Source organism: Cervus canadensis, chromosome 1 (genome assembly GCF_019320065.1).
Source record: "Cervus canadensis isolate Bull #8, Minnesota chromosome 1, ASM1932006v1, whole genome shotgun sequence".
NCBI lineage: Eukaryota > Metazoa > Chordata > Mammalia > Artiodactyla > Cervidae > Cervus > Cervus canadensis.
Genome location: NC_057386.1, coordinates 31318557 through 31343044, shown reverse-complemented (window position 1 = coordinate 31343044; position 24488 = coordinate 31318557). Strand labels below are relative to the sequence as shown.

Sequence of the window (24488 nt, the reverse complement as noted above, 5' to 3'; positions counted from 1 at the left end):
TGTGGCTCAGGGGACAGACCCAGGCTCCAGGCACTGAAAACTCTGGTTTCAAATTCTGCTGCATCATTAATCACCATTACAAAGAAATCCCTGGCATCTTTAAAGAAAAAAAAAACAAAACAAAACAAAACATAAAAGGATGAAGATGGAGAATTTCCTAGCAGAATGACCAAATCTGTTCATTTTACCTCCCTGAAGCTCTCTCATCCATATGGCCTGGTACACCTTCCCCTCTAATGGATCATCTCCCTAGCCTTGTGAGGTAGCCAGTCTGCAAAAGGGCCCTCAGTGAACCTTGCTTCAGTGTCACACTGGGACCCACACCTGTATGAGCCTCCCTCCCACACTGAATCAGGGACTCACTTTGCCCATGGAACCTGGCAGAAACGATGCACCAGGTCTGAACCTGAGTCTTAAGAAGGCCTGGAAGTTTGCACTTTTGCTTTCTTGGAAGTCATATATTAAAACTCCAGCTGCTCTGCTGCAGAGAACGGCCATGCAGAAAGGCACCAGAGGATGAGACACCACATGAGAAGCCACATGAAAGGCACCAGATGCGTGAGTGAATATGCCCTTCTGGAGGTTCCAGTCCAGTGGAGCCTCCAGGAGCCCAACTCTGGCCACCATCTGACTGCAAATGCATGTGAGATGCCAAGAGAGACCAGCAGAAGAACCACCCAGCTGAGCCCGTCAATCCACAGAAACATGTGCCATAGTAACAAATAGCTGTTTTATGACACTAAGTTTTGAGGGGGCTTATTTCACAGCAATGGATAAAATATCCCTCAAGATCCACAGCACAGCCCGCTTCCCCAGCCCAGCATCTCTCTCCCCCAGCGACATTCTGTAAACTTCTGCAATACAATCACCTGAACCCAAAATGGGAGAACAGGACTTGGAGAGAAGGAGGTGCAAGGGTGACCCTCTGCAGCCAACTAGTTTGGCCAGCAAAGTCTCATATTCCGTTACTATCTATGAAGTCCAGGCCTTGCAGCCAGATTGTGGATGCTGAAAACAGCACCTCGCTGAAGTAAAGCTCTATTGTGTGTGCATTCCAATCTTATTACCATCCCCCCAACCCCTAGAATTAATCCCCCAAACCTCTAGAGGTTTCTGCAGATGCCTTACAGTACCTTCCAGATCCTTAATCTCTGCATTGGAGGTAAGAGCATCACCTCAGCTCCTCCTCAACCATGTCTCTCTAAGCTCCTCGACCTCTTTGTGGTGGATCAGACCCTCAAGAAAGATGTTTCTGCTTGCTTTTATCTAAGGGCCTTGATAATTCCTAGGCAGCTGTGGGTCTTATCTTTTAGGCCTCCTCCCTTTTCTGGGAAAATTGGCTCCCTCTGCCTGTCACCCTCTGGAAGGCTGCCCCATCCACTGAAGAGCAGGATCCCTGTGACCAGTCCCTGCCTACCAGGGCCCCCCATCTCTGCTTGGCAGAGGTTTTCCTGGAAGCCACCCTTTGGAAGCCAAGTATGTGCAGCCCGTCCCCTCATTTCCTTGGGGTCTTGATCAAAAGGATTTCCCCAGGAACCAGGACCTCTGTCAAACTGGCCTCTGCTCAGGGGCTCGCTGGCCACCAGGGTGGGTCTTTTGACCTCCCTGTCAGCTCTCAACTCCTCTCAACAGGGTATGCTTCCCCTTTTTTTTCACATGAACAAGGCGGAAATCCTTGAGGCGTGTCTATCTTGCACAGACGGCTCTCGATCTTTGACACATTTTTGTCAAGATGGGGTTTCCTGACATCACTCTATCAGAAACAAATGATGCACTGGGGTGGGGGCTATGCTGTGCATCCCCCCATCTGACTGCTGCCTAAGGAGCCTAGTGTAGCCCCTTCTGTCTGTACTTATATTCCCAACAGCTCCCCTGGCCTTCTGAACTCCATGCCCCTCTGCAAGCTCAGTGCCAGGCATCCCTCTAGCAGAGGTTTACCACCTCTAGTACCTATAGGCTCCTTCTCTGGCCACCTGGTTTCAGCACCAACACCTGGCTGGCAGTCCTCCAGACCCATGATTCCCTATGCTGGCCAGTCCACCACCTGCGACCCCCTTGCGAGTTCTGCATTCCCTACCCCAGCCTATCTTTGGGGACTCACCGCAACCAAGGGGAACCTACCTGCATATCCTCCATCCCTACTAACCTCAGCCTCGAGGTCCAGCCTGCTCATGTATGAGGTTCCCAGATACAAAGACCCTCCCTGTCAAAGCTGCATCTGTTTTTCCCTGAAAAGAGTCCTAGGACTCAGGCCCACTCCTACCTCCACCTGTGGCAAACACAGGTGGCTCGGAGTGAAATCAAACATCAGGGTTTGCAGAAGAGATGCTCAAGTGGGTAGGAGCAGCTGCCCTCATTGTAGCCCCAGCATCTCTGCCTCCCCTTAGGGACGCTGTCTCTAGCAGGCTGACCTCAGGAGCTACACAGTCCCTTTCCCACAAGGATCCAGACCCTTCACTTGTCTTCTGGTACAGTGTGACCCAGGATATTGAGTTTAAAAGAGACAGAGGCCCAAAGGGTAATATTCAGCCAGCTAAGCTGCTAACCAACTACTCCTTGGCTGACTGCCTTCACCTATTTCATTCAGTTTGCCTGCCTACAAAAATGGGGATAGCTCCTTCCCCGTCCCAGGCCTGACAGGGGAATTGGTGACAAGGCATGGATCATGCCTGGCGCCTAGCAGGTGCTTAACAAACGGGAGCCCCTCTCGGGGTTACTGCTCCCTCAGATGGGTACCGGTCTGAAAGCCCTTTAGGAGATAGGAGAGTCTCAATGTATATACACAAACTGTGACCAACACACCCACAACTGTCCCATCCTATCGTTCTGTTTGTCCCCTGGGTCTGATTCACCCTCCCTTTCCTCCCAGGAAGGAAAAGCAGAGCCACTTCACTCTTGCTAACACAGTGGACAAACCCTCCAACCTCACTCCCCACCCAGCACACAGCTGGCTCAGTCCAGCCAGGACGCTCCTCACCGGACATCCAACAGCCAGATTTCCACATCAGTGTTTCCTGGAAAAGTGTGGCCACCAGAGGACTCTACCACAGAAGGCTCTCCCAGGGCTTCTGGAATAGAAACAAGGAGGCTCCTGATCTTCATAAGGAGACATTCACTTGCTTTCTTTCACACCTGAATCTCAGGAAGGGAGTTAGGAAAGCTGAGAAACACCTGCGCCTCCCCTATGCTGCTGGGCTCTCAAATTACACAACCAAGATTTCCAAATAGCCTCTGTGGACAGCCCATGAAAGCTCCTTCCAGCCTCAACTTTGCTCAAAGGCTACTAAATCCACATAGGAGGGATTTTGTTCTCTGGATCTGAAAGAAACATCACTATCTCTCTATGAGGCCAGGCTTGATTTCTGATAATGTTTCCAGAGGGTTTTTCTCAGGCAAACTCACCCGTAACTATTCCACACCAATCTGGCTTTTTGTCTTTTTTGAGTTGCACAGAGCATTTTCAGTCAAAATTTGCTACTTTGTTCTTTGTGAACTAGGTCGGGGGAGGGGGGGTTAAATTATTAATCAATACAATCTCTATGATTTGGACAGTATTTTGCCAGAATATTTCCGATGACTCACAGTTAGTCTTTGCAGCAATCCTGGGGTCAGGCCGAAGGGGACGTCCTGTAAAACCACCTCCCACCCCCCAGCAAAGGACTTTAGAAACTTCGGATCCCACTCAGGCTGTGACCATGAGCTCAGCGATTAGAGGACAGCGAGGTCTCCCAACTGTCACCCAGACAATAAACAGCCAGTCGACTTGGCTCAGCAGGTCCTGTGAAACCTGGGGCCAGGCCAGAACCGCAGGACAAGCCACTTTCCAGGTTCTGAACCTTGACCTGGGGGAGCTGGGCCAGGGGAGGGGGCGCTGGCTGGGGGCTGCGGCACCCCGGGATCAAGCCTGCTGACGGGGCTCGGGCTGATAGCCAGCAGGGCTCAGCTGACCAGTTAGTGGACGGCCCGGAGGCGGCCGGGGAGCTGACCCGCCGCAGCACGACTGTCCACCGCTCGGCAGGCTCGGGGTGCCGGGGCCACTTTTCACGTCTTCCCTAGACCGCCGGACTCCGCAGCCCTCAGGCGGCCCCGGCCACCGCCGGAACGCGCCCGCCCGCTCCCGAGCTTACACTGGCAACAAGTTCTCGCTTCCTCAGGGCGGCCACGATGTGCTCGGGAGGCCCGGCACGGGGAGCGCTCGGGGGGCGAACCCCGCACTGCCCACGCCCCGAGGGCGCCCGCCGCCTCCCCCGCCCTCAGGAGAGCGCGGCTCTGGGTCCAGCACACAGAGGCGGGCCCCAGGACTCCCCTCCAGCAGGGGCGGCTCCGGCCTCCCCGGGGCAGGCAACAGGTACGCGAGCGCGCCGGCCTCCCAGCCCCCGCCCTCACCGCTTACCTCCAACAACTGCACGTAGCTCGCCGGGAACCAGCCGCGGAGTCCGTCCTCCTTCTCGCCTTCCCACCAGCCGCCGTCCGGGACCTGCAGCAGCGTGATGAGCTCGCCCGCGGCGAAGCGCAGCCCCTGGCCATGCCGCTCCCCGGAAAAGGGGTACAGGGTCCGGCAGCGGGCGCCGGACATGGCCTTGGCGCCGGGGCTCACACAGCAGCCTGCATCCCTGCCGAGCCCCGCGGGCTGGGCAGCGGCTCCGCGGGGTCCGAGGCGCCCGGCGCTCCGGGCTCCCGCGCTCTGGGCGCGCGCCGTCTCGGGGGTGAGCGGGGGTCCCCGGGCAGGCGAGGGACGTGCACCCCGCGCAGGGAAACGGAGACTCGCTGGCTTCGGAGAGCGAGCGGCGACGCCCCCGGCCGGGCGGCTCGCGGCTCCCAGCTCGGGGCGGGGGGGCGGGGCTCAGGGGGAGGAGACCCAGGCGCCGCGGGCTCCGGAGACAACTTCCCGGGGACGCGGAACGCGGGCAGCCGCCGCGAGGGCCGGCCGCAGCCGAGGCCGCCCTGGCGCGCGGAAATGCGCAGCTCCCAGGGGAGGTGGGACCCGGAGCATCCCCCTCGGCCCGGCTCCGCGGCGAGGGAGGGGCCGCGGACGTGGAGAGGGGCTGGCGGCCGGGCGGGGGCCCTCTCGGCGCGCGGGGGCGGGACTGGGCGGGGGCTGGGCCAGGGCGGCCACGCCCGCTGAGGCCCGGGCGCTCCCTCGCAAAGCAGGCGGGTTACTGGGGAGGGGTATCCCGGCTCACACCCCCAACCCGGAAAGCCGCGGGGTTAGAAACGCCCCTCTTTGCACGGCCTGTTGGCCGGTGGTGGGCGTGCGCCTCCTCCGAGGTGCCGGTGAGGGAATGTGTTTGTGGTCGTCACTGTCAGGGTTGAACCTGGGGTTGAACTTGACTCACCGGAAACTGGACAAGGGGTGAGAGGCAGATTTGAAGCCCGACGCCTGAGCGAGGTAGCAGCGGGTAGGACCGAGTGAGGCGGCGACGGAGTTTAAGTAGAATTGGAATCAGGTCATTACCGATAAGCCCCTATCGCTTTACATGCCTAAGCGAGGCTGGCCCACCGTACCACCTCTCCTGAAACCGAGATGCGCCAAGCCGAGAAGTCTACACTCGTTTACTCAGTCAACAGACATTAGTGGGAGACTACTACGATCCAAGCAATGTGCCAGGGACATACAAAATTCGTTTGGACAGGCTCTGCTCTGCTGGGACCAATGGACCTGGGTGCTGAAGGAAGCTGAGCTTTGTTTGAACTGAGAGGTATAGAAGTAAAAGAAAGCTTCATTAGCCTACTCTATAGGAAAATTAAATTCCATTTCCTAAACTGTGAATAGCTGAACCCCTTCATCTCTATGTATACTTCTAATTACCCACCCTTGCATCCTACTCAGTAACCTTTTATATTGAGTGCCGATAGTCTCAGCCTGTGCATTTCTGGCCCTCTACACAATACCTCCCCCAGCCTCATCACTCACTATGCTTGCCTGTGTGCTTAGTCGCTTAGTCGTGTCCGACTTTTTGTGACCCCATCTCACCTGCCAAGCTCCTCTGTCCATGGGGATTCTCCAAGCAAGAATACTGGAGTAGGTTGCCATGCCCTCCTCCAGGGGATCTTCCCAACCCAGGGATCGAACCCAGGTCTCCCACCTTGCAGGCAGATCGTCTGAGCCACCAGGGAAACTCATGCTTGCCTAGATACCCTTTACAAAACCTGTCCAGCTGGGCTATAAGAACCTTGAGATCTCACACATTTTTCTAGTGAGAATCAGTGGTTCTCTTTAGAGTCACCCGAGCTACTTTTAAATGCTCAGGTCCAGGCCCACCCTAGCTTTGAAAATCGGTGTAGAGCCAAATTCTGCATTAAAGCTATCTCCCTGGAAGAGCAGCCTCAGCCTGGCCTCTGGCCAGGGCAGGTTGACAAATGCAGATGGTTTACAATATTCCATCGATTGCAAATTTACCAACCCTTGCATGTCTACAATCGTGGGGAAACAAACTCTTGACTGTGGCTACCACTAAGAGTCCCTTGAAGCAGAGCTGCAAAATTTGGTGCAGAAAACAGTCACTAAAAGAAATTGACCTAAGCGAGTCATAAAAGGGACTAAAATGTTGTATCAGGGGTATAAGTGCAGACTGACCTCAGGTTTCATATCTGATGATATGTTGTTGTTCAGTTGCTCAGCCCGTGTCTGACTCTTTATGACCTATGGACTGCAGCACACCTCGCTGCCTTCCTGCCCTTCACCATCTCCCGGAGTTTGCTCAAGCTCATGTCCATTGAGTTGATGATACCATCCAACTATATCATCCTCTGTCTCCCCCTTCTCCTCCTGCCTTCAATCTTTCCCATCATCAGTGTCTTTTTCAATGAGTTGGCTCTTCGCATCAGGTGGCCAAAGTATCAACTTCAGCATCAGTTCCTCTAATGAATATTCAGGGTTGATTTCCTTTAGGATTGACTGGTTTGATCTTCTTGCTGTCTAAGAGACTTGCTACCTCAAGAGTCTTCTCCAGCACAACAGTTCAAAAGCATCAGTTCTTCAGCATTCAGCCTTCTTTATGGTCCAACTCTCACATCCATACATGACTACTAAAAAAAATGTAGCAGTTGAACAGTATGAAAAGGCAAAAAGATATGACATCTGATGATATAACCCAGATCAAGTCAGGACAACTGGTCCAGAGCCTTCCTGCAACACAGAATCCTGTGGGATACCTAAAAACAACCTGTTATCCAGTTTGGACTTGAGAAATATCAGCCTATACAGCATCCTATACTCTTCAGTTCCAAATGACCTGCCCCAAACAGTTCTGCAGCACCAAAATTGGCAATGGCTGTCAATTTCTTCCATTCTTTCATTTCATTCCTGTAATCCTATGAGCTAGTATGGCTACTACCCCCAGTTTACAAGTAGAAAAGCTGGGCTCTGAGGGTGTAACTTGCCCACCCTCATGTGGCGGGTCAACAGCAGAGGTCAGACCTGGCATATTGTACATGAAGCACTGCTTTCTCGGGTCCACTCTACTAAAGTCAGGAAACCTGTGCGTCCTGTGGCTCATCCACAAATGGCATCTTAATAAAGGGCTCTCTGGTGATACCCAGTGTCACTCTTGATAGAAGTAAGACTGGACTAGCAGTGAGTGCAACTCCTATTCCTGATCTCAGATAAATCTCCAGACACCTCTGGATCTACTTCCCCATCTGCATTTGGAGACTGAGTCCTATAACTGTACTACAGGACTTGAGGTGATTAACTATGTTGGCTCTGGATTCCCTGTATCCAAACTCCAGTTTTGCTGTTTTCTAGCTGTGTGCCCTTGGGCAATGTACTTAACCTCTCTGAGTCTCATTTTCCTTATCATTAGAGGATGATAGTAGTATTTCTTTCATAAAGTTATTAAGAGGATTAAATGAGTAAAAATGTAAACTGTTGAGAGCAACACCTGGCACATTCAGTTCAGTTCAGTCGCTCAGTTGTGTCCGACTCTTTGCGACCCCATGAACCACAGCACACCAGGCCTCCCTATCCATCACCAACTCCCGGAGTCCACCCAAACCCCCATGTCCATCGAGTTGGTGGTGCCATCCAACCATCTCATCCTCTGTCATCCCCTTCTCCTCCTGCCCTCAATCTTTCCCAGCATCAGGGTCTTTTCAAATGAGTCAGCTCTTCGCATCAGGTGGCCAAAGCATTGGAGTTTCAGCTTCAACATCAGTCCTTCCAATGAACACACAGGACTGATCTCCTTTAGGATGAACTGGTTGGATCTCCTTGCAGTCCAAAGGACTCTCAAGAATCTTCTCCAACACTATAGTTCAAAAGCATCAATTCTTCGGTGTTCAGCTTTCTTTGTAGTCCAACTCTCACATCCATACATGACCACTGGAAAAAGCGTAGCCTGGACTAGATGGGCCTTTGTTGGCAAAGTAATGTCTCTGCTTTTTAATATGCTGTCTAGGTTGGTCATAACTTTTCTTCCAGGGGGCAAGTGTCTTTTAATTTCATGGCTGCAGTCACCATCTGCAGTGATTTTGGAGCCCAGAAAAATAAAGTCTGCCACTGTTTCCACTGTTTCCCCATCTATTTGCCATGAAGTGATGGGACCGGAAGCCATGATCTTAGTTTTCTGCATGTTGAGCTCTAAGCCAACTTTCTCACTGTCCTCTTTCACTTTCATCAAGAGGCTCTTTAGTTCTTCTTCACTTTCTGCCATAAGGGTGGTGTCATCTGCATATCTGAGGTTATTGATATTTCTCCCTGGCACATTAATTACTCAAATATTAGCAGTCATTATTATTGATCTAGCTCAATGGTTCTGATTATTTGTTATCCAACACTTCTTTTTGAACTAAGATTTCCAGGGCAGTGATAGAACTGGAAACCCTTACATCTTTGGAAAGGCAACAATTTTAAAGGAACACACTCTGGGTTTCTGTTTTCTCACAAGATCTCAAAGGACAGACAAGTTTATCTATTTTCCTTCTTACCTTCCTCCCTCCATTCCCACCACACCCCACATCTTCTAGTATTATCTTGAATTTGTATTTAAATCTCTAATTATTTAACTTCTTTGATAACTAGGTCTTATTTTACTAATTAGTTGCTTGGTAACTCAGGGGAGGGATAATGTGTTTGTTTTAAATTTCTATCTATCTTTCCTAAAGCCTAACTTGCAAAAAGTAAGCATCCAGTATTTCCTGAATTCATTTTGCACAGATTGTTGGGACCTCTGTTCAGATTCAGATTTTCCATACTGCCAAGTTACTCTATAAACACATGTGTTAGAACATCTGGATTAGCCTATAAACTCCTAAGAGCAGGCTCCACTCCATCTTTTGTAGCTTTTCTCTCAACACTATGCACTTGATAGCTGTGTGCTGGCAGGTATTTCTTTTCTACTTGAGACAGCCTCATATGCCTTTCCATCATCAGCCTATGGATGGCAGAGAAATATGAGTTTCAGTTTCTTAAAAAATTAAACATAAATTTGCCATAGGACCCAACAGTACTCCTAGGTTAAAGAAATGAAGACAAACAGCCACACAAAACTTGCAGTGAATATCCACAGCAGCACTATTTCTAAGAGCCAAAAGGTGGAAATAATCCAAATGCCCATCATCAGTTGATGAATAGATAGAGAAGATGTGGTACATCTTGAGGCTCCTGGGTGGCTCAGTGGTTTAAAAAAAAAAAGCATCTGCCACTGCAGGAGAGGCGGATTTGATCCCTGGTTCAGGAAGATTCCCTGGAGATGGAAATGGCAGCCCACTCCAGTATCTTTGCCTGGGCAATTCCACGGACAAAGGAGCCAGGTGTGCTACAGGCCATGGGATCACAGAGTCAAACACAACTTAGCGACTAAACAACAGCAATCATCAACTGATGAACAGATAGAGATGATGTGGTACACCCATGCAATGGATTACTCATTCACCTGCAAAAAGGAACAGAGTACTGATACATGCTGCAACATGGATGCACCTCAAAGATATCCATTGTGCTAAGTGAAAGAAGCCAGTGTTGTATGATTGCATTTATATAAAATATCCAGAAATATCCAGAATCTATAGAGACAGTTTATATATATGCAGTTTCCTAAAGCTGAAAGTCGGAATAGGGGATAAACAAAGAGGCAGGAGGTTTCTTTTGGGGGTAATGACAACATTCTGAAATTGAGTTGTGGCAATTGGCTCTGCACAATTCCAGAAATCATTGAATTGTACACTTAAAACAAGTAAATATTTTGGTATGTAAACTACATTTCAGGAAAGCTGCTAACATAAGCCAAAAAACACACAAAAATGTATAAAGGCCTCATTCACTCAACAAGGGTGCTCTTCCCCACCCATGTGCTAGTTGATTCAGCACCAACCTGAAAAGCTATTAAGCCCACGCTATAAAACGGACAGTGTGTTGGGCCTGGAATAGGGAGAGAAGTGTGGAGAATATATAGAGCATTCCTATTGATCGAGATGAAAAAGACAGATGACACAATAGAAAAAAGGGCAAAAGATTTGAACAGGCATTTCATGAAAGAAGATAGTCAAATAGCCAATAACATTAAAAAGTGTTCAGCCTCATCAACCATCAGAAGAGCAAATCAAAATCGAAGGGAGGGGGACTTCCCTAGTGGTCCAGTGATTAAGCATCCACCTTGCAATGCAGGGGACTCAGGTTTGATCCCTTGTCAGGGAACTAGGACCCCACATGCTATGGAGCAACTAAAAGCCCATGTGCCACAACTAGAGAGCTCATGCACTGCAGCAAAATACTCCACATGCCATAATGAGGACCCAACACAACCAAATACTTTTATTTTAATCATAAAGAGGTAACAATATATACTCATCAGGTGGTAAGTATAAAAGCAAAACAGAAAATACCAGGTATTGATATTTTGAGGTGCTGGAGCACTCGTCCATGGCTGAGAGGAACCTGTTGGAAAACATGATATTTAGCAAAGCTGTGTGGCCCATCCATTCCCTGTCTAGGTGTAGAGCTGCCTGAGGTGTGTTCATATACTCAAAGAAAGATATATAAAGTGTGCACAGCAGCACTGTTCATAATGGTTGGTGGTTTAGTCGCTAAGTTGTGTCTGACTCTTACAACCCCATGGACTGTAGCCCACCAGGCCCCTCTGTCCATGGGCTTTTCCAGGCAAGAATACTGGAGTGTTCCTTCTCCAGGGGATCTTCCCCACCAAGGGATCAAACCCAGGTCTCCTGCACTGCAAGCAGATTCTTTACCAACTGAGCTACCAGGGAAACTATTACTATTCATAATAGCCCCACACTATTATGAGTTCATCTACAGGAGAATGGATAAAATGATGACATTTATACAATGGAAAATTTTACACTTTAAGAATGAACATCCCCTCCCCTAAAAAAGAATGAACATCCCACGGATGTACTTTTGGGCAAACAAACAAGCAAACAAAATAACAGCAAAACAACAACAACAAAGCACTAAAGAGTACATATATAGCATGACTCCGTTTTATGAAATTCCTAGAAGTGAGGAGAATCGTTATTTGAGGAAAGGGTATTGAGAGCAGGGGGCCGAGGATCTGGGATCCTGGTAATAATCTACTTTTTGAGCTGGATGCAAGTTACAAGGGCTATTCTCCAGGCTGTATACGTCCTTGGGCACTTTTCTGTATAAATGCTATGCTTCAATATAGTGTGTTAAAGAAAATAATATAGTCCCTGACCTCAAAGAATATATAATATATTGATTCTAGAGTTATGTTCTCCAAACCTTGACTGTGCACCTCTATCAGTAAAACTCCCCAATATATATATATATATTTCTATTATTTATAAATTAGATACATGAACCACTAAGCTAATAAGTATCTTAAAATACACAAGATTAAAATTTTAAAAGGGTTATATTAACTAGAGGTTCTAACACTGTCTCCCTGCATTGTCTTGTGGATATTTTGTGGATTTCTGGGAAATCAGTGATCTTGAGAGTCAGCTTTAAGAAGACAGTGGGAAGGAAAAAGAAGTTAGTGTACTGAAAATAAGCCTGGACTTTGGGTCCAGTTCTCTTGGAGTCTGGGGAAAGCCTGGCATTTGGGCCTCCAAGGAAGAGATAACATTCAGAGCTCCATCCACCCTCTCCCCTCTTCTCCCATCTAGAATCTGAGCTAGAGGTGCAGCCAAAGATCCTGAAGCTTCAGTGTGTAAGAATCATGGAGGCGCTTCCCTGGTGATCCAATAGTTAAGACTCTGCCTGCTGATGCAGGGGTCACGGGCTTGATCCCTGGTCTGGGAAGATCCCACATACCTTGGAGCAGCTAAGCATGTGTACCCCAACTACTGAGCCCGTGTTCCAGAGCCTGTGAGCTGCAACTACTGAGCCTAAGCGCCTAGAGCCTCTGCTCCTCAAGAGAAGCCACCGCTATGAGAAGCCCTCACACCACCAGAAGAGTAGCTCCTCTCACCGCAACTAGGAAAAACCTGTGCAACAAGGACCCAGCACAGCCATTAAAAAAAATAAAATGATGCCTCTTCCTGGAGATTCAGATTTCGTGGGTCTACAATAGGGCCCAGGACTCTGTGTTTTGAATAAAACGTCTGGATTATTCTACTGGAGTCCTTGCACCATACTTTGAGAAACACCACCCTCAACACTAAGATTGCCAGACATTTTCAGGTAATCTTTGTACCATCACAGAATGTTGTATGTTATAAGTAGCAAGAGTTTGAATTTGCATCCTATTTGGCCAGGCCACCACAGCTTAAAAAGATGTTATTGAGGGAAGCAGAAGAGCCCGAGGCAGGCAGAAAGTGGGAGGCAAAGATGGAATAGTTAAATATGGAGAGGAAGCCATCGTGGGGAGTAAGAGAGACAGAGACTATAGAAGAAGAGAGTGGAGATGGGATAGAGTGAAAAGGGAAGGAGATGAGAAACCGGGGTGGGAGGAGGAAAGAGAAAAGACAGCCCTTCTTTCTCCCATCCCATTCACCCTCCTAGCCACCCACCAGGCTCTGAAGCCAGAGCAGAATCCTGCCAGATCCTCACTTCCCCAGTGAAATTCATTTGCAAAAGAAGCAAGAAGAGAAAAGAAAGAGGAACAGAAAAGAAAAGAATGGCCTTGGAGAAATTGTCAGTTGTGGCACCAAAAATAGCATTTAGAAATAGAACTGTATCTTTACAAGGGTCCTTGGCAGTGGGTAGCAGAGGAGTGTCTGCCCCATTCCCACTCCAACCCTGGCAGCAACAGGAAGTAAGGAAGTGAGATTCCCCTTTGGGAGTAACTAGCAACAAAATAGCCATTGAGAAACCCAACAAAGATAGACAAAGCCACATTAAAGAGACAGCAAGTCTCCAGGGCCAACCCCCACCTCTAGCTTGATGGCGGCTGTTAACATATATAAAGCCTGGAAAAATCCTCTCTGTCAGGGCTGGGCTGTCTGGAAGCTTAGTTGTTCAGTTGCTAAATCAGGCCTAACTCTTTGTGACCCCAAGGAGTACAGAGCGCCAGGCTTCCTGGTCCTTCACCATCTCCTGGAGTTTGCTCAAACTCATGTCCATTGAGTTGGTGATGCCATCCAACCATCTCATCCTCCGTCACCCCCTTCTCCTCAATCTTTCCATGGAAGTTTACAAATTTCAGAGAACTGCCAATGCTCCTGGTCCCTGCTGTTTTTGAAGTCCACACAGACACACAAGATGGGTTTTTGATTACCATCCAGCCTGCTTCTCTTACCCTCAATACAAATCAGACCCTCATTCCTATTCCCAACAGTGTGGCTGAGGTGGCACCCCTCTTATCAAGGTGTGCAAATAGTTCTCCAAAGTTGCTTAAGTGGACCCAGATCCCTGGGGAATCTTGAGCCTTGAAAAAAATGCACACAGGCAACCTTGCTGCAGGTCATTGTTGTCCCCGAGGGAAAGGGGGCCAGCCAGGGAGAACTGTCAGGAATAGCACGTTTCTGGCTCAGAACAAAACCCCACCACGAGTCTCCGTTCTTCTGAAGACTAAAAATAAATTCATAATTAATCACAACAGAAAAGGAACAGGCTCTTCAATGACTATAATTAGCTCTCCATTTATTAATGAAGACTCAAATTATTAGGCTCATCTGAGTCCCAACTTTTCTGCTTACTAATTACACGTGTGGGACAAGTGGCTTCACCTCCTGGAAGCTCTACTTCCTCATCTTCAGAAACAGGGGTTTGAGGGTGGGGGACGGTGGTGCACCTGTTTCAGAAGAGACCATGGGAAGGATTGGCTCACCGGGGGTCATCTCCCGAATCCTCTTGGTCAAGAATCCAGCTCTAGTGACTGTGCCCTGGGCTGCTATCATAATGGAAGAGACTTGACTCAAATCTGGGATTTGAGAAGCCCAAGAGTGGTATGTGGAAACTTCCAGGCTTGGTGTCATAAACGGATGGAATTTATCCTTATTTACTCTCTGGACTAATAAAAATTCCTTCCAGAGCCTTCCAGAACAACCTTGGCGAGGAAACAACACAGGTTTACATTCCCCCTGACTTCCCCAGCAGGATCTCCCGGGTCAGGCAAATGCTCTTCCTCGGTCACCTGAAGGTCAGAGTTTGAGAAGCATGAGCTACTCACTGTGGGTCCTGGAGATGGGGCTGAACACTAGGTGCTTCCTGATAACTTTGTAGCAAACTGCCCTTCGGATTCGCCCATGCCGGCATCTTGAGTGACCACTTCCCTTGTGGCTCAGCTGGTAAAGAATCCGCCTGCAATGCTGGAGACCTGGGTTCAATCCCTGGGTTGGGAAGATTCCCTGGAGAAAGGGACGGCTACCCACTTTAGTATTCTGGCCTAAAGAATTCCATGGACTATATAGTCAAGGTCGCAAAGAGTTGGACAAGACTGAGCGACTTTCACTCACTCACAAGAAAGAAAAGGGTGCATGATGGGGGGAGTCCTTCCTGGGTATTCAAACTTGATAGTAATGGTGCAGGAATATCCACACCCCTCAGGGATCTGGAATTCAATAAGAGCTGAGCAAAAATGCATTTTGAACAAGAAATGTGTAACCATGTTAATTGTTGAAGGTGGTCTACTTCAACCAGGGGTTGCACGGAAGGATTCATTATTCTATTCTCTCTCCTTTTTTCAGTTCAGTTCAGTCACTCAGTGGTGTCTGACTCTTTGCTACCTGATGGACTGCAGCATGCAGGCTTCCCTGTGCATCACCAGCTCCCAGAGATTGCTCAGACTCATGTCCATTGAGTCAGTGATGCCATCCAACCATCTCATTCTCTGTCATCCCCTTCTCCTCCTGCCTTCAGTCTTTCCCAGCATCAGGGTTTTTCCTAAGGAGTCAGTTTTTTGCAGCAGGTGGCCAAAGTATTGAAGTTTCCGCTTCAGCATCAGTCTTCCTTTTTTACAGGACTCAAATTTTCCATAGTAAAAAAGGAAGTATGTGCCCCTGAGCCTCTTCCATATACCTAGGAAAGTCCTTCAGAATCTCACTGAGAGCCTATTCACTCTGCTTTCAAACCATTCTAACAAACTAATTTTCCTTAGCTTATTTTTCAGTCCAAACTATGTGGGGCAAGGTATCTTGAAGCAGGAGGAAGAGCCAGCTGACAGTTGACACTGGTGAGGAGAGGAATATGGGAGGATCACTAAAAAAGACACAAGAAAATAAAATAGTCTTACCCAGAGGTTGGTTATGGACGTTCATTAACACACAGAGCAGCACTGACCTGGGGGCAGAGCTGAGTAAACCGATCCTGAACTAAGCCTTGAAAAGGAGGCTGTGTGGATGCCAGCCTGGGGTTTTGCTCTTCTATCCAGAGCCTCAGTTTCCTCATTTGTGCAACAGGAGCTAACGTGTCTGCCTTATTCTACAGGCCCACTGGAAAAACCAAAGTAGGTTTCATGCATTGAATGATGGCTTGTGAACTATTAAACATTGTCCAATGTAAAGTTTTATAAGAGTGACAATGACTCTGTGCCCCTCCATTTTAAAAGCCAAGGCACTGGGTAATACCTTTCAGAATGATCTTTATCTTAGTTCACTTGGGCTGCTATAACAGAATACTCTAGACTGGGTGGCTTGTAATCAGAAATTTATTTCTCACAGTTCTAGAAGCTGAGGTCCAAGATCAAGGTGCCAGCAGGTTCAGTGTCTGGTGAGGACCTGCTTCTTTGTTCATAGATGGCTGTCTTCTCACCATATTCCTCACAGGACATAATGGACAAGACAGCTCTGTGGGGTCTCTCTGGTAAGTGCACTAATCCCTTTGGTGAGAGCTCCATCCTCCTGTCTCACCTCCCCAAGGTCCTGCCTCCTAACACCATCACACTGGGGGGCAGGTTACAACATATGAATTTGGGGGGAGGGAACACGTTCAATCTATGGCCAGCTTCATCCACAGTGCTTAAACTACCCCCAAGTTTTCAAGTATTTGCAAGTATAAGGGACAGGTTTTTTGTTTTTTTTTTTTTATTGAAGTATAGTTGATCCACAATATTGTGGTAGTTTCAGGTATACAGCCAAGTGATTCAGATATTCATACATTCTTTTTCCTGGTTCTTTTCTGTTATAGGTTATTACAAGATATTGAGTATAGTTCCCTGTACTACATGTTTAATCCTTCTTGGTTTATATCTAATAGTGTGTATCTATTAATCCCATACTCTTAATTTATCCCTCCCCCTACCACCCTTTCTCTTTTGGTAACCATAAGGTGTTTTTTCCTAGGTTTGTAAGTCTGTTTCTGGTTTGCAAATAAGTTCATTTTTATTTTATTTTTTTTAGATTGAACACAGCAGTGATGTCACATAATATTTGTCTTTTTTTATTTGACTTACTTCACTTCGTATATTAATCTCTAGCTTCATCCATGTTGCTGCAAATGGAAATATTTCATTCTTTTGTATGGCTGAGTAATATTCCATTATGTATGTGCACTGCATCTTTTTAATCTATTCATCTGTGAATAGACATTTAGGTTGCTTCCATATCTTGGATATTGTAAATAGTGTTTCCATGAAACATTGGGGAGCATGTATCTTTTTGAATTAGCATTTTCATCTTTTCCAGACATAAGCCCAAGAGTGGGATTGCTGGATCATATGGTAACTCTATTTTTAGTCTTTTAAGGAACCTCCATACTGTTTTTCATAGTGGCTGCACCAATTTACATTCCCACCAACAGTGTAGGAGGGTTCACAGAAAGGGACACTTTCGATTTGTGGGCAAATTCATTGATGTGGAACAACTCATTTCCTAACAACAAAAATAAATGAGGTGGCTGCCAGCATTGGTCACTTGGAGGAAAAAGCAGTGGAAATGGAGGTGAGGGTGGGAGGAGATGACCCTTTATAAATCTTGGAATCATTTCTTTAGTTAAAATGAGCACATAAACTCTAAACTTCTATAAACTAAAGCTAAAAAAAAAAAAGTAAAAAATTAAATATGCATAATAAGCAAGGTAATAATGAAAAGAAATTTTGTACCTGTGGCCCTTCACCAAGTCAGGTCGGGGATCGGGACACTTTAGCCCATGGTGAGTCCCACCTTCCAGCAACACTGTCCTTATAGAATGGGAATTGTTAGCCTCCTGAGCAGGGGCATCAGGCCTTGATGTTTTGAGAAAACAGCTGTTGAGGTGGGGAATCAGGTCAATGCAGGTCAGGGTAGGGGATCAACAATTGATATCGGGAAGATAACGCCAGCTGATGCCATAATTGCATGTATATCACATGCCAATAACCCTGTAGAGCTATTGGAACCTTGAACTCTGACCCTCTCCCTAATTCCCCACCACGCCTGCCTTCTTACAGAAGCCTCTGGAAACAGCTGCCTCCTAGTGAGTTGGTATTAGATTGAACCATACAAAAACAATAACCACAGACCATTTTTGGTCTATACAAATAACAGTTTTAACATCACAGTTTTGATGCAACATCCCCATCCGGATCTACCTTCAAGAGGCCCTCAGAAGTCTCCAACCCACCCCATTCCTCTCACATTCCTTGTTGACCAGCCATTCTACAAAGCTCTGCCTAATGTTATGCTGGATTCATGATATGAAACACCAATAGTGAGCTTGTGACAAGTTCCAATACCTGGGATTAACCATGGAAAATTTGATTGAGGAGTTGTTGGATGTGTGCATGCTTAAATTTTCAGCACAGACCTGGCTGAGACTCGGCTTAGTGCAAGACTTCCCACCCTTTGCTATGCATTAGATTCACCTGGAGATCTAAAAATATCCTGATGGCCAGGCAGTACTCCATACTCAGTAAGCCAGTACCTGGGCCTGGGAACTAGGTGTCAGCATTTTGTAAAGACCTCCAGGAGATGCCAATGAACACCTAAGTTTGGGAACCACTGACACTGAAGGATGGATTTTGCTGACCTTTATTTCCAGAGGCAAGAGTCACCCGCAGCCCAGAACTGACCACTCCTCAAGGAGTAAAAACAGCACAGGGAGGACAGAAACCTGTCTATGTGGGGCTCTGGTGAGACCCCAGGTCGAGCTTACCTGTTCCTCTAGTGCCAGACTTGCTGGCTCTGTTACCTGGCTGGCTGCCTCTGGAGATGGGACACCTGCTAAGCCTCAGCCCCCTCTGTTCCTGGGCAGCTCGTCGTCTGATGCCCATAGCGAGAGGCACACTTGGGACTGCTTCCCCTGCCTGGGAGTGCAGCCCAGGACCCACCAGGGAGTGTGTTGCCATGACAATCGTGGCATACTTCTTCCCAACCCCCTTCTGCCACTGCAAAAGCCCCGTGAAAATCAGAATTCACAGGGCTTTTCAATCTGCCTGGACTTGTCCACCGGAAGGGGATGTGGGAGATTTTTCCTCTCTGAGCTTTGGGGAGATGGGGTGAAAGAGGGGACAGCAGTCTCAAAACAGTCCCCTCAAGTTACCCAGTCTGTTGGGACACATGAAGAAATCTACTTTCTTATAGCAAGTATTGTCAACCATAATTGCTGTTGAGAAGTTTGTCGAGAGGAGAGTGAGTGGGCATGTAGGAAGGAGAAAGAGCCGTTTCTTCAGGTGGAGGAGGAAGGCAGGGTCGGAGGGAGAGGAGAGGGGTCATGAGGCTGTACTGAACGGTGATCTTTGGAGAGAAAACCACAACTGAGGAAAAAGGATGAGATTGAAGGGCTGCATGGAGCAGGGGTGGGTAGCCTGGTAAGGAAATCAGGGGCTTTAGCCAGGAGGAAGAGATGGATCAGGGAAGAGAAGTTGGATGAAGAAGCATGCTCTAACTACCTGTTGTTCTGGGACAATTCCTGCAAAATGTAGCATCTTAAAACAACGTTAAATGTCTATTATCTCGCAGTTTGTGTGGGTCATTCAGGAGTGACTGAGCTGGGTGCTTCTGGCTTGGGGTTGCTCATGAGATTGCAATTGCGATACCAGCAGGGGCTGCATCATCTGAAGGCTTGACTGGGGCTGGAGGACTTACTTCCAAGATGGCTCACTCACGTGATTGGTCAGCTGGTGGTGGCTATTGGTAGGAGGCCTCTGTTCTCAACACATGGAGCCTCTCCAAAGGGCTGCTTGAGTGTCTTCCTGGCATGGCAGCTTGTTTCCCCAGAGACAGTGATTCAAGAGCCAGCAAGACAGAGCTGCAGTCATTTTTGTGACCTAGCTTTAAAAGTGATTCATCTTATTTCCACAATGTCTTAGTGGTTACACAGCCTTACATGGAGCTCAGAGGGATTATATAAGAGCATGAATACCAGGCAGTGAGGCTCACTGGAGGCCATGTTGGAGGCTGGCTACAACCAGGAGGAAATGCCTCTGAGTCATGTCTGTGTTGTCATGGAGTATGGTGGGCAGGTTAATCGCTTTGCAAGAACACCAGGCATATGGGACAAGTGGGGATTACAGTCCAGGCTGAACTCAGGTAGGCTGGCCATGCCCCAGCCTGAGAAAACAGGTACACCTGTTTGTGATGTGCCTCTCTAGAAGAGGAACATGCCCTGTTTGTACAAAGGTATAGCTTGTGCCTCAGGACACTTTAAAATGTAAATAATAGAAAATCCAACCAAAGAGAAAAAAAAAGAATGTATTGCATTATTTCTTTTAATTCATTTTTGGCTTGGCTGGGTCTTCGTTGCTGTGTAGGCTTTTCTCTAGTTGCAGTGACAGGGGGTTAATCTTTGTTGCAGTGCTCAGGCTTCTCATTGCAGTGGCTTCTTTTGTTGTGGAACACAGGTTCTAGGGCACATGGGTTTGATAGTTGTGGTTCTTGGGCTCTAGAGCACAGCCTCAATAGTTGTGGTGCACTGGCTTCGTTGCACTGGTCCGTGGCATGTGGGGTCTTCCCGGACCAGTGATCAAGCCTGTGTGTTCCAGATTCTTTAACAGTGGGCCACAGGGAAGTCCCGTATTATTTCTATAAGTGAAGGATGCAGGGATATGATGTTTCAGGCATGGCTGGATCCAGGGTCTCAAACAATGTCCTGACCTCTCTGTATCTTAGCTCTGCTTTCTTTTGATTTGATGTAACCTCATCAACTTTATTCTTTAAAGCCTTTTCATTATCATGGCAGACAGCATCTCCAGTCCTACTGGCTCTCAGATTCAGCCTAGGTATGGCGATTCTTCTAGCATCTGAAATAAAATTTCTGACCCTGACGTTCTTTGACCCCTCCCTTGAACATTCTCTGGGGGCAAAGAGATGGGATATGGTGATTGGCTTAATCTGATTTAGGGCCACCCCAAGAAACTAAGGGGGCTGGCTCAGCTCCATCCAGTAATCTCAAAGAAACCTTCCCAAGGAGAGGTCCTGGATGCTGTGTCAGAAAAAGGAGGGATAATGCTGGGAAGGTCCTCCATAGCTCCAAGGCAGTATTTGACTGGATCTGAAGGGAGAGAGTTCCTCCTGGAGCCCTGGAGTGATGCTAGTGATCAGAGGATGGGCCAGATCAGTGCTGAGTTTCAGGGGCAAAGGAGGAAACATGTGACTGTTCATTTAAGTGAGGCCAGAGGCCCCGGTTTCTTCCAGGCTTGGTTGGTGGAAGCCTGGATAACCTAAGCTACAGACCTTTTTGAACTAAAAAGCAGAATTTTGTTTTCAGATTACTTTTCTCAGCAGTAATGTATAAACTAAAAGAGAGAATCTATTCACTTATCTGTTTTCCCATCAAACACGTTTGAAGTACTTCCTCCTTGCCATGATGCCTTGTGATGAAACAATGTTTAAAAAAAAAAAATTGGGGAAATACAGATGCAGATCCAGTACTGACCACTTTTAGAATTTAACTGTCAGTGCGTGCATGTATGTGCTAAGACACTTCAGTTGCGTCCAACTCTTTGCGACCCTATGGACCATAGCCTGCCAGCCTCCTCTGTCTGTGGTATTCTCTAGACAAGAATACTGGAGAGGGTTGCCATGCCGTCCTGCAGGGGATCTTCCCAACCCAGGGACTGAACCCTCATCTCTTATGTCTCCTTCATTGGCAGGCGGGTGGGTTCTTTACCACCTGGGAAGCCCTTAACTGTCAGTATTCACTACTTATTCGTATCTATTCCCAGGCATGAGCTACACTAACCTGACTCTCCTTTTGGAGATTGAGACCTCCCCAGGTATGCCCAGCTGGGCAGTTCCAACTCTGTGGATGAAAGTTTCCTGCTTTGGAGACTTCCCTGGTGGTCTAGTGGTTAAGAATCCACCTTGCAATGCAGGGGATCTTGGTTCAATCCCTGGTCAGGGAACTGAGATTCCACGTGGTGGTGGTTTAGTCGCTAAATTGTGTCCACCTCTAGCGACCCCATGGTCCGCAGCCTGCTGGGCTTCTCTGTCCATGGGATTTCCCAGGCAAAAATATTCGAGTGGGTAGCCATTTCTTTCTCCAGGGGATCTTCCCAACCCAGGGATCAGACCCAAGTCTCCTGCATTGCAGGTGGATTCTTTACCTCTGAGCCACCAGGGAAGCCCTCACGGGGCAGCTAAGCCCATGTGCTGCAATGAGGAACCTGTGCAGCCGGATAATAATAATAATAATAATAAATTTTTAAAAAATAAAGTTCCTTCTTTGCCCATTCTCCTGCTTGAGTCGTAGGAAACTTCAGTAATTGGCATATTCTTCTCTAGTTGGGAACCTTATCAATTCTACCACCTCACCCTCCCTCAGCCTTAAAAATCCTAGTCCCTTCCCTTGCACAGCAATTCCTGGTTTACTACATATCCGTCTGTCCTGAGGCAGAGAAGACAGGGAAACACAAGGAGATCTGCAGTTCCGGTTTGAGCTGGGGAAACAAGATTCCTGTTAGCCAGATGCTGCTATCAGATCCAGCCTCCTGCTAGCACATTCTATGGCTCCCTCCTTTAAGGGTCCTTGTCTATATGTTCGTAACTCTACAAAGGATGATTTAAGATTCTGCTAAATTCTGCATTTTAAAATCTGACTCTGCGAAAATTTGCTGGAGAAGTGGCTTCTATTTTTAAAGGGGCTGATTCCTTCTTTTTTTCTGATTATTTTCAAGTGAAATTTGAACTTAACCGAGCAGTTTTGAAAGCCCAGCTGCACCGTGGATCCTTCCTATGCTGTGCAGAGCTAGGTCAGTGTTTCCTAAGTGAGGGGCACTTCTATTGGTGGTCTGCTGATTTAACAGGTAATTGTAGGGAGCACAAGAGTGAGCATTTAAAATGATGTTGTTGAAATTTTATGAATATTCAAGCTTAGAATTTCATGAAATTTTTTCTAACACAAAGTAAAGGTAGAAAGTTCTATTATTAGTTCAGAATTGATTTGAAGACAAATGTTAGTAAACAATTAACCTGTACGTGTGCAGACTTGGCAGAAGTCATGAAGGTGACTCTATTAGTTCCCATGGCTGCTGTAACAAATTACTACAAACCTGGTGGCTTACAAGAACATACCTTTATTCTCTCACTGTTGTGGAGGCTAGAAGTCCGGAATCAGTTTCACTGGCCCAGCTCTGCAGCCTCAAGGGCTGTAGGGGAGGTTTTGTTCCTGGCCTCTCTGGTGGCTGTGGATACTCCCTGGCTTGTGGCCTCATCACTGCAGTCTCTGCCTCTCTGGTCACATCACCTCTTTGTCTTCTGCATGTAGTATATCTCCCTTTGCCTCTCCTTTATGAGGATGCATGTGATGGCCTTGAGGACCCACCTGGCTAATCCAGGATACTCTCCCCATCTCCAGATCCTGAGTTTAGGATCGACAATAAGGCCCTGCTGTATAGCACAGGGAACTATATTCAACATCCTGCAATAAAACATAACGTTTTATTATGGTGATCCGATAGTTAAAAATCTGTCTTGCAATGCAGGGTATGAGAGTTCGATCCCTGGTCAGGGAACTAAGATCCCACATGCCTAGGTGCAACTGAGCCCAAACCCTTCAACTAGAGAGCCTGTGTGCTCTGTAGCCTGTGCAATGCAAGGAAGACCTCACGTGCCGCAACTAAGACCCAGTGCAGCCAAAAAAAAGAAAAAATAACATAATGGAAGAGAATATGAAAAAGAGGTATGTATAATCGAATCACTTTTCTGTACACAAGAAACTAAGACATTATAAATCAACTATACCTCAATTGAAAATAAATCTTGAGTTTAATCACATCTACAGAGTTTTCTTTTGGGAATTCCCTGGTGTTCTAGTGGTTAGGGCTGCCGGAGGCTTGATCACTGGTCAGGGAACTAAGAACCCACAAGTCATGTGGCAAGACCAGAAAAAAAAGTCTTCTTCTTTTTTTCCACCCCCACTCCCCCACACAAGGCAACATATTCACAAGCATCAGGGATCAGGGTGTGGTTATCTTTAGGAAGAAGGGACTGTTATTCAGGCTATCACAGTGGCATAGGAAATTTGGGACAGAGCCAGTTGAGAAATGAAACTTCCTACCTGCAGCCTTTTTATACACCCACATGAGGGACTCCCCCTGCTGCAGTCGCTGTTGCCGTCTGCTGCGTCTGCCTCTCACTAAGGATACAGAGGAGGGGGACATGTGGGGGAAGGACTGTTGTCTCCAGACTCCCGTCGCGTTTGGAGAAGAAACGGCTGGGAGCCACCCTGGACCCATCTTATCCGCCACAACCTGAGATCCTTGGACAGATTCCTTGATGCCTAGGTCAGTGACAGCCACCTTGAAAAACACTAATTTTAAATTTCCCAGGTTCCAATGAACGTTGTTCTACTCCACACAGATCCCTACCACCGGGTCCCCTCTCAGATTTGCACTGTATTTATTTAAATTGCTTTTGAAATGTTAATCACCGAATGTTAATAAACACAGTAATTATTCTTGATTTTCCTTATGGGTTCCATTTAGGAACAGGAACTGATATTATTCATGATTTCACAAGGAAGCATGAGTTCCAAAGTAGGCTAATGTGCTTTCCTTACGAAATTAATGAAGACATTTTCTTATTGCATAATCAGTACATTAGACCCAGGATGATGGCGTTTCAGGGAAGAAAGGTGCTGGAACAACTTCTCTTGGGATCTGATTAGTGCGTTCTCTTGGGAGACTTTCTGGAAGGAGGGTTTGTCAACTGAACTCGTGTAACTCCGCGAGGGAGTGAAAGTGTGCAGGCGGGGTGAGTGGGCGAGACAG

The 24488-nt window shown here is 47.5% G+C and overlaps 1 protein-coding gene across 2 annotated transcripts in view; it reads right to left on the bottom strand.

Annotated features, from left to right (window-relative positions):
- GAS7 (growth arrest specific 7) overlaps window positions 1-4670 on the bottom strand; it is a 200973-nt gene extending 196303 nt beyond the window's left edge. For both annotated transcript variants that reach the window (XM_043474140.1, XM_043474154.1), the window contains exon 1: window positions 4394-4670. In XM_043474140.1, the coding sequence (XP_043330075.1) occupies window positions 4394-4576 (183 nt within the window). In that variant the 5' untranslated portion in view covers window positions 4577-4670. The remainder of the gene's footprint in view (window positions 1-4393) is intronic.
- Window positions 4671-24488: the final 19818 nt, after the last annotated feature.